Source organism: Sceloporus occidentalis, unplaced genomic scaffold, assembly GCF_023333645.1.
Source record: "Sceloporus occidentalis isolate IW3139 unplaced genomic scaffold, rSceOcc1.0.p SCAF_13, whole genome shotgun sequence".
In the NCBI taxonomy this organism is placed as follows: domain Eukaryota; kingdom Metazoa; phylum Chordata; class Lepidosauria; order Squamata; family Phrynosomatidae; genus Sceloporus; species Sceloporus occidentalis.
Window position 1 is genome coordinate 12,573,579 of NW_028316993.1, and position 10,217 is coordinate 12,583,795.

At 43.2% G+C, this 10,217-nt stretch overlaps 1 protein-coding gene across 6 annotated transcripts in view; it reads left to right on the top strand.

Moving 5' to 3' along the window:
• Positions 1-2,478, top strand: part of LOC149305012 (protein tyrosine phosphatase type IVA 2-like) — a 33,864-nt gene extending 31,386 nt beyond the window's left edge. For all 6 annotated transcript variants that reach the window (XM_089479532.1, XM_089479536.1, XM_089479533.1 and 3 more), the window contains 2 exons: positions 902-976; positions 2,191-2,478. In XM_089479532.1, coding sequence (XP_089335658.1) covers positions 902-976; positions 2,191-2,299 — 184 coding nt within the window. In that variant the 3' untranslated portion in view covers positions 2,300-2,478. The remainder of the gene's footprint in view (positions 1-901; positions 977-2,190) is intronic.
• Positions 2,479-10,217: the final 7,739 nt, after the last annotated feature.

Genomic DNA, 10,217 nt, shown 5'->3' on the forward strand with positions numbered 1-10,217 from the left:
ATATCCTTTAGGGGCTGAGGGTGAGGATTTTCTTTTTTGCCCTTTTATAGATCTGATTTGTATCAGATACAAATCTTGTTGTGCTACTGTTAATTTAAAGAGACTAGAAGTGCAATGAATAGGCTTTTTGATGGTCTTCAGAAGGCTACAACTCATCGCAGGGCACCTGTTGAAAACTACTTTGCTTGGTTTAGTTACCCTTTTAAGGAACTTTCCTGCTCCCAGTAATGGTAAAATGGGAAAGGAATGCATATGTATGAAGTGGGATTTCTCATCTACATTAGTGCCATGAACCTAGGGCTGGGTGTGTGCTGTTTCTTTTGAAAATCTGACATCCTAGTGGCTGTAGCTTCTCTCCCAGTTGGCTTTTTAATGCTGCTCATGATGGTTGCTGGTGTTCCTGTTTTACTGGCCGTGCCCCTTGCTCTCCTGAGCATGCTCAGTATTGTAAGGGAACGGATTGGCTGACACTGGATGCCAGAAGCTCTTGCCCTGATCTTTTTCTTGCTGCTCACAGCCAGAGCTGCAATGCTGAGCTGATAATCCAGTTAATCAAAAACTGTTTGACTGGAAAGGTGCCCCTGACTAATTGTGGGAAGACGTTAAAAATCTCTTTAAAATAACTTTAAAAATCTGCAAATGGCCAGGGCCATTCTGCTTCAATTTTTTGCAGTATACTTTTCCAGAAAATGTACTGGGTTGCTGTGCCCTCATATTGGGCACCCACAAGGTCTTTGATTTAGTACTGCGTGCAGAGCTGGCAACAACTAAGCAAAGCAGGCAAAGGCTGTTCTGTAGCTGGAAGACAAAAGCAGTCTGAACCTATGTCTCCCTGAATTGTATCTATTCTTGATCTGTTTACTGGAGCTACTCTAAATCTGTATTGATTTTCTCTTCTCAGAGCCCCTGTTCTGGTTGCCCTCGCACTCATTGAATGTGGAATGAAGTATGAGGACGCCGTGCAGTTTATAAGACAGTAAGTTAAGGAGAGGATGTTTCCCTCTCCTATGCTCTCATTCTTTGCATTGAGTAATTGTTTGCTTATCACAAGACTGGGCAGAAGCTGTTGATTCCTCGGGGCATTACTGAACTTGCGATAGAGGCAACTGCTTAAGCTCGAGGGCCAGATTGTTCCTTCTTTATATAAAAAAGAGCCAACCTTGTGATTGGTACAACTAGCATAGAATTCCATTGTAAGAACAAGTGAGATCAAACAAGAGATCAAGAACAGCCTTGTGAAACTGACCAGTTTCTTCGGCACCTAAAATAAATATAACATATGCTGGTTGGCACAGTTGCTTTCCCTTGCTGATCATAGGCTCTGCTTTGCTGTTCCTGGCTTGGTTGATAGGAGGCAGCCTTTCCAAAGAAATCCAGGATTGCTGGCTGTGCAGCGGTCTCCTCCTGGTGGAGCTAACACCCTTCCACTGTTCACTAAGGGAGTGGGCTGCTCTTATCAGACACAACGCATTTTGCTCAGAACTTCTCTCCACATGCTGCATAGCCTGATGGATTCATCCAGAGACACTCTTGCTTGCACAGTATTTACTTCAAGTTCATGTTTAAAACCTCATGTTTCATCTGAAGGAGTGCAGAACAGTATACATGGGCTGAGGGCCTAATTCAGAGCATGATGCTCCTCCCATAGATTTGTGTCTTACCCTTGCCCCAACAACTGCCAAACCCCAGGAAGAAATGCTGCTTCACCTCTCTAGGAAACTCTAGGTCCTCTAGAGCAATCCTGTGGACAACATCTTCCAGAGGTTGTCCATAGAATCGTGCTGGAGAACTTACAAATGCCCAGAGAAGTGTTTTCTCTAATAATCTCTTGGTCCTCCAGCACAGGTGTATGGTCAGCTTCTGACAGAGTTGTGCTGGAGGACCTAGAGAGGACATGTTAATCAAATCCACAGATAATCAAATCTGTGCAGATTTCAAAGCTGCAAATGTGGAAGGCTAACTGTAGTGCAAGAACTCAGTTAGACTCAACTGTTGATCTGTAAGTTAAAAGGCTGCAGTCCAAAGGTAGTACATTGATCTTCATGCCTCGTCTGTGTTTGCTTGGCTCGAGTCCTGCCATCTCGGGTATGGAGCAGTGGGGTGAGGAGCTGGAATGGCTAGTTTGTTTTAGATGTGTGCTTTGTGAGAGTGAGGACGATTTAATCCCATGGGTGTGTGATTCCATTCCAGGAAAAGGAGGGGAGCTTTCAACTCCAAACAGCTGCTTTATCTTGAGAAATACCGACCGAAGATGCGATTACGCTTCAGAGATGCCAACGGCCACTGCATCGTGCAGTAAGTGAGAGGCCCCCGGTGAAGTCGTGACGCTGTCGTGGTTGTCTTTCTGGACTCGTGGAACCTGGAAATGTAATTCTGGAATTGGATGGCATCCTTACCGTAGTGGAGTCAGTGCTCCTCAGCCTTTGTCCTAATGATGATGATTGTGATACAAAAATAAAATTAAAACATTTCAGTGAAGGATTGTCTTCTCATGTTGCAGTCTGATCATCTGCCAAGAGACAAAAGTTCCTTGAACCTTCTGTATTTTTAACTTTTTGGATAGAAATCAATAAAATCGATTTTATGTTTCAAGGAAAACCAGAGTATTTGGGCTGTGCAGAAATTGTAATTTTGGAGTGGGACAAGGTTCCTCAGTGAAGCCTTTTAGTGCTGTAGTAGATCATTCTGTTTCCTTTTGCTGGAAGCTGGCAGACAGACTTCATGGAAAGTCTTTGTAGTTGTGCGGTTAACAGCCTTAAACCCAATATGGATGCTCTTAGAAATAGGCGGTGCATGTATGTCCAGTTTGTAGCTGACAGGTTGTGCATAGCGGTTCGGAAAGGATGCTGTTAGTAAGCCTCACATGCTGGGTGGCACAGGCATCTTCAGACATCTTTCAGTTGGCACATAGGCACTCCATCATCTGAATCAATGGGGATGGGATTCTTTGTGACCTTTGGGGCTTCCTTCATAAGTCTGAGAATCCTTGATAATCTGAATGAGTGACTTTCTATCCCCCATGACAGATATTTCAGACATGATCCTCAGCATTGCCTATGTATTTAGTCCTCAAAAGAAATTGGGCAGAAGAACCTGCCCAGCATAGGCTTGGTATTTTCAAATAACTGTTGATGTGCAGGCTAATGGAAAGGCTATCTGCTTGTTGTCTGGATGATCTTTGTCTAAAAGGAATACACTTGAAAGAAGCCTAGTTCCAATAGTGCTTCAGTGCCCACTGGCATCTTGAGCTTGATTTCTCAGTGCCCATGGGTCATTTCCCCCCAGACTAGCATCATGTAAAGCTCACCTTAACCACCGATTGCCTTGTTTCTGACTTTCCACTAGGTATTTTAAGAGAGACTTGCTGGTCACACAATGCCAGATGCCTCCATGTAGATGCTGTCCTGAAGGTGTAAAATATGGGAGACTTCTGTTGACTTTTGTTTAGGAAGGACCAGAGCTCATTGTTTGTGGACTTGTCTAGTGTTAGCCAATTTCCTCTGCCAAATCTAAACCAGGTAGGCAAGGTTCCCAGTTGGAAGTGCCAATGCAGGCTGGGTCCCTTTCTTTCAGCTCAGATTGGATTTTTTGAACTGTGGCTATTAATTCATTCTGAATTGGTGGGCATTGTGTTGCAATCGGGGGGTCCAACAAGACATCTCCAGTTATTGGTGGACTACAACTCCCAGCATTACTCACCATTGACAGTGCTGGGTAAGGCAGCTGAGAGCTTCAGCCTAATGTGGAAGGATGGCACTCTGGCCAGCCCTTACTCTATAGTTAGTTTGCCCTTTAGTCTCTTGTGCAATGTCAAGATTTGTGGAAGGTTCCTCACAGAGGTTCTCTCAGAGGGCAGACACACAATGCCTTGCTGCTCTTCCAAACAGGGTAACTTTTCCCGTTGTGTCTGATCACTGAACCCAGTCCCATCTACATCTTAGGAAGCAGATCATGTTCTCTGGAGCTGCCCTACAAGCCAGTTGTTAATGGTACTGTGCCAGTGAATACAGTAATGATGGACGTTACAGTACAATCCTTCACATGGTTCCTCAGAAGTAAGTCCCACTGACTTCAGTGAGACTTACTCCCAGGCAAGTCTATGGGGTTGCAGCCTTAACAGATCTTAAGTCTCGTTAGCCCCAAATGCTACTTTCCCTCAAATAATGATTTGTATGTATTTCCCTTCTCAGCATTGTAGTTAAACATGTGAGTATCCAAAGTGGCACAACCTTTTATGTTCGCAAGAGGAGAGCAATCATGCTGGAAAAACTAGAGGTATATTTTTCTCATCCCTGGTTGTCCTCATGTATGCACAAAGGGACAATATGTTCTTGTAACTGGTCTCATTTCTACAGTAGTGCAAGCTGCATTTAAAAATCAGCTATGAGTCCAGATGTTGTAGATGAATAAACATCAGCCCTAGATTTGTGGAACAAGTGGACTTTTCCCCGTGTGTGGTTTTAATTCTTTTTTTACCCATCCGCCCCCGGTTAGTTTCACTTTGATGTATTTCAGTCTATTTGCGTGTATTTCGATCTTACAAGAAACGAGAAGGCAGGGCGGTTCACCAGACATGGATGCACATTCTGTGGTAGAGTAGAAGTGCTAAAGCTCCATCGTGAGTGCGGCTTGGTAGGCACAATTTCTGGTTCAGCACTGGGAACAAAGTGCAATAAAGTTCTTTCTGTACAATGTCTCCTCCTTGGTTCTCAGTGAATTTCTTGCAGCCATTGGTTCTGGTGTTTCTGTCAGAGCAAAAATATATGAAGGCCTGGGTTTTGCCAAAGGCTCCTGAAGAGGTTGCATTTGCAGTGTCAGGAAAATACATGTGACTTAGCGGGAGCTGGGTATGTTTAGTTTGGAAAAGAGAAGGCTGAGAGGTGGCATGAGAGCCTTGAAGGGATGTCAGATTGAGGATGGGACAAGTTTGATCTCTTCAGACATGGAGCAATGGGTACAAACTAGAGGAAAAGAGATTCCACCTAAATGTTAGGAAAAACTTCCTGATGCTTTTCGACAATGGAATATACTGCCATGTAGCATAATGGACCCTTTTTAAAAAACGTTTATTGCATTAGGGAAATATACATATTTATATTGTTTAATTGCATATTCCATATGCTTATTCACAATTATTTCAGCATCTCTTATTTTCTTTCTTCATTTTTCTTTTTTTTTTGGTTGTTTTAGGGTCCCATACAGACAGGTCAAAATAAAGCTGCTTCGGGTCACTTTGGAGGTATGCTGTTTAAATGGTGCAGGCGTCCTAAGAGTCCAGAAGCTGCGCCAAAGCCACGATCCAGTCCTAAAAACTGCAGCGCAGCTTTGGCGCAGCTTCTGAACTCTTAGGATGCATGCATCATTTAAACAGCATACCTCCAAAGTGACCCGAAGCAGCTTTATTTTGGCAGTCTGTATAGAGCCTTACCTTTAATTTTTCTACCTTCTGCTTCTACTTTCCTTTCATCCTTTCCTTATCCCTCTTCATTTCCCTCATTCCTACTACTCTATTTCCTAATTCTCCCTTAACTTTTCATCTGAGGATAGTGGACTTTCTGAAGGTCTTTAAACAGAGGGTGGATAGACATCTTTCAGGAGTGCTTTAATGGTGTATTTCTGCATGGTGGGATGAGTCTAGGTGGCCTTTGCAGCCCCTTTGAACTCCTTAAGAGTCTATTTTTATGTAGGAGTGTTTGGGGAAGATGACATCTATGTGTGTCAAGTGTCTCTTGTCAACAAAAACTGACATGAGGATAGGTATTGTTCCACTTGCTGCTCCTTCAAGGTGTTGGACAAGCCAGGGGTAAGATCTAAACCAATTTTATTTTCTCTCTTTCAAGATGGGCTAAAGAATGGGAGGATCCAAGGAAGAGGCTCATTACACTTATTAAAATAATGCAAGGGAGGGCAAAGTGGGCTTTGTGTAGCATCCGACCTGATTTTTACAACACACCCAGAAAAAAATAAATGTACACAAAATAAAAGCAAAGCAAAACACTAGTCTGCTGCTGAAATGAGTGCAATTTGCTCTCTAAATTCAGTGTTAAGTGCAATGGGCTAACATAGTCCATTAGGTAGTCAATCCCATAGTGTAATTGACTAATACAATCAATTATCCTTTCAATTACCAGTCAAGGAAAATCTTGGACTTTGCAGGCATTTCCAAGGTTTTCCTACCTAGTCAATTGAATCAGGATGTCTTTGATTTTCCTCCCATTGCTGTCTGTGCTTTTCTTTTATACCGCATGTAGGATATGAAATCTTATTACGGTCAACAGCTAAAGTGAAATAAATACAAATCTATCTCCACTATTACTTAAAGGGGGGGGGAGCCTAATATATTATAAATCCAGCTATTTATTATTCATAATCACTTTCCTAGAAGTAGTAGCAAATCCACAAAATCTTCCTTCCGCGTATGTAAACTGAGAATTGCAGGCCCGATAATAAATAACCCACATAAAATGTGCTGTCAGGTCTCTATGGAGAATTGGCAGCAATAATATTATGACAGAAAGAACATTGCAATAATGGATGGGTGACAGTCTTTGCATCATCTACCTTGCATGCCCATAAATGCTCCTAGATGGATATCCTACAAAACTCTCTTTCCAGCCGTGCGGAAGGGTAGGACGTTAAGCACAGCCAATGGGAAAGCCCCTCTGAATTTAATCATTGTCAGATTTGATATATATTTCTGGGGTGCGTGTGTCTGTGCATGGGTTTATATCTATCCTAAAAACAGCAGTCAGCCACGTAGGATCTCACCCCTGGAATTCAAAGCATTTGCATCCCTTTAAAGTATCTTAAGCAGGCTGTCAGTTTTAGAAGCATCATGACTGGCAGTTCCTATTATATTAAACCACACATCACCTGCGAGTCCTGCAATCTTATTTTTGTGATCAAATGCAGACACACAGGATGTCATCTGCAATATGTGAGCAAAACAACCGCAGACCTTCATACATGCTTCAGGAGCCACAAGTCTTGCAATTCTGATTAGGAAGCTTGAATAGCCAACAACCCTGGCATTTCAACTTAGAACGTCTCTGTGATTTACCCCCGTTTGGTACGGAAGTGCTGCCTCCTTCAGGCATTTTGGACAAAAGTGAGGATTTCTGGATTCAGAAACAAAAGACCCTAACACCAACATGGCCTCAGCCCAGAGCATGATACCATCATTCACCAAGAATGATCAAAATGCACACCGGGATGCAGTTCTGTTTCATCTGTACCAACTGACGAAGGTGGAAGCCAAAGCTTTTTGCTCATTTAACCTGTATACCATTTGAGGTTTTCTTCCAAAATGCATCCAGAGGTGAGCTTTCAATGTTCTTGTTCTGTGCCTTCACGTTGTTTCCAACTTATGGTGACCCTAAAGTAGTGATGGTGAACCTTTTTGAGGCCGAGTGCCCAAACTACAACCCAAAACCCACTTATTTATTACAAGGTGTCATGTCCCTCTGGCTTTCTAGTAACAACCTCTGGCAAACTGTGCTAGGATGATGGCACATGCGCCCACAGAGAGGGCTCTGAGTGCCACCTCCGGCACGCGTGCCATAGGTTCGCCATCACTGCCCTAAAGCAACCCTATCATGGGGTTTTCTTGGTAAGTTTCTTCGGGGCGGGGGGGTTTGCCATTCCCATCCTTTGAAGCTGAGAGAATGTGACTTGCCCTAGGTCAACCTGTGGGTTTCTATGGCAAAACGGTAATTTGAACCTTGGTCATAGTTCAAAGCTGCAACCACTACGCCATCCTGGCTCTCAGTAATGAAGTACATATAGGAAAATGGAAAGGAAGATGAAAACGAGAGGGGAGTGCCTATGCATGTCTAACACGCAACCAGCCTTAGTGTGCAATCAACCATTGGAAGATTTGGTACTGTCCTGGGTGTGTTAATCGGCCAAAATAACCAAATGGCCCCTTAAAGGTTGAATGTTTTATTAGGGCTGAAAATTCTTTGGACTAGAGACCAGGGCACCTTGTTTGTTGGGATTACCCACACATCAGTGTAAAGGGAAGCGAAACCATTGTTGGAATTACAAGGGAATGGATGGAGAAAATAACACTTGTGGCAAAGGTTCCCAAACGTAGGCCCCATACAGACAGGCCAAAATAAAGCTGCTTCGAGTCACTTTGGAGGTATGCTGTTTAAATGATGCATGGGTCCTAAGAGTCTGGAAGTTGCTCCAAAGCTGCACTCCAGTCCTTAGGACTGGATCATGGCTTTGGTGCGGCTTCCGGACTCTTTGGACGCATGCATCATTTGAACAGCATATCTCCAAAGTGACTCGAAGCAGCTTTATTTTGGCCTGTATGTATGGGGCCATTGTTCTTCTAGATGTTTTGGACTGCAGCTCCCATAACTCCTGGATGTTGACCAAGCTGTCTGGGACTTCTGGGAGCTGAAGTCCAAAACACCCAGAGGACCACTGCCCTGAGGACCATAAATAATATGTAAAATGATATTCCACTACAGCAGAGGTGGGAATCCTAAAGCTCTCCAGATGTTATTGGACTGCAACTCCCCGCAGTCCTAGCCAGTGATGAGGAATACTGGGAACTGCAGTCCAGGAACATCTGGAGGGCCACAGGACTCCCACCCCTGTGCGACAGCAACTGGGGAAAACACAGTTGCAACCACTCAGCATTGTGTATATATATTATATATATAATCAACCTGGAAGCGGAGCAGTTGAATGTTACATTTAAACTCTAATTGAATTGTCACAGATTGCGGTTCTTTTGCGTCCTGCTGCCATTCAATCTGAACTTTTTAATGTTTCCCCCTTCCCTTTAAAACCAAGGCAGCCCTGACAAATGGAGATGTGAGCATGGCTGCTTCTGTCATCATAAAAACGTATGAAGCCTTTAAGGTGCCAGCAAACTCCGTGTTAATGGCTGTATTAATCTGAAAACAGATGAAGGAACCCCCGTTAAATCTTCCAAAGCATTTTAAAAGAAATTATATTCCCTCTCTTTGTCTCAAGTCGGGTCCAATTAAAATCCCAGACTTTGGCCTCTTAAAGAGAAGATGGATGTGCAAAAGGCCCATGAATTAGGGGTGAGGAGAAGCGAGGATTAGCCATTGGGGTTATGGTTGGAGGCTTGGAGCTCTCCACCATTTTATATTTTGTCAAAGGCGTAGTGGATCCACTTCAGGTTTCATTGCAGATATTGAAGGAACTATCCAAGTTGGGGGGAAAAAATAGGTTGCATTTCTCCCTTGTTGAGATTCATTTTGTTAGTTCTTTGACCCATTCATTCTTCACTATCCAGCTTCAAATGATAGAAATCAGGAATATTTGTTGTTGTGTGCCTCCCAAATCATGCTTTTTTGAGGAATACTATTCCTTAAACAACTGTCTTCGATGCAAAACGCTGAGAGTTTTCTATCTTTATTTTGGAACCGTCCACGGAGGAAGCATTTATCTATTTTGAAATCCATACAGATTTAATTTGTTGGGTGGGGAATGTCAGCCGAACGTCGACATAAACCCAATACAGTACTATTTCTTGCAAGTCTCAGGCGACGTGCAGCTGAACTACGTCTCCCGTGGTGGAAACTGTTGGGAAATTGTTCCTGGGAAATTGGATTTTTGCAAACCTGTGGTTAAATTCTTTACGTTTGACTTGCGCTGCATCTGAAAGCAACCATCCACGAGACAGGCTGACCAAGTTTCCTTTAATGGCGCAGAATAACTCTGCTTCTACAATAGGATGGTTTTCTTCATATCTAAATCTCTCTCTGGAGAACAGGGTTCGAATCCCCTGTCAGACATGATGAAATCCACTTGGTGACCCTGGGCAAGTCACACACTCTTAACCTCAAAGGATGGCAATGGCAAAGGCAAAGCTCTCTGAAGGAAGTTGTTAAGGAAACCCAATGGTAGTTTTGCCACAGGTCAGGGTCTCCTTAGATTAGAAATGACTTGAAGGCACACCACAAAATACACAAAACACACAAAGTGGACCCTTGGCATCCACTGGGTTTTGGCAGCAGAACCAAAATCCCAAAAGAGGACTTTAATCTTCAAGAAAATAGCTAGAAAAAGTTCTCTTTTTCAAACTACAACTCCCAGCAGCTGCTTGAGGATGCTAGGACCTGAAGAGAGAGAGAGAGAGAGAGTATATATGTATATATATGTATATATATACTCCTTGAATATAAGCTTTAAGGAAAGAGCTGGGAAAAGTTCCCTTTGTCAGAACTATA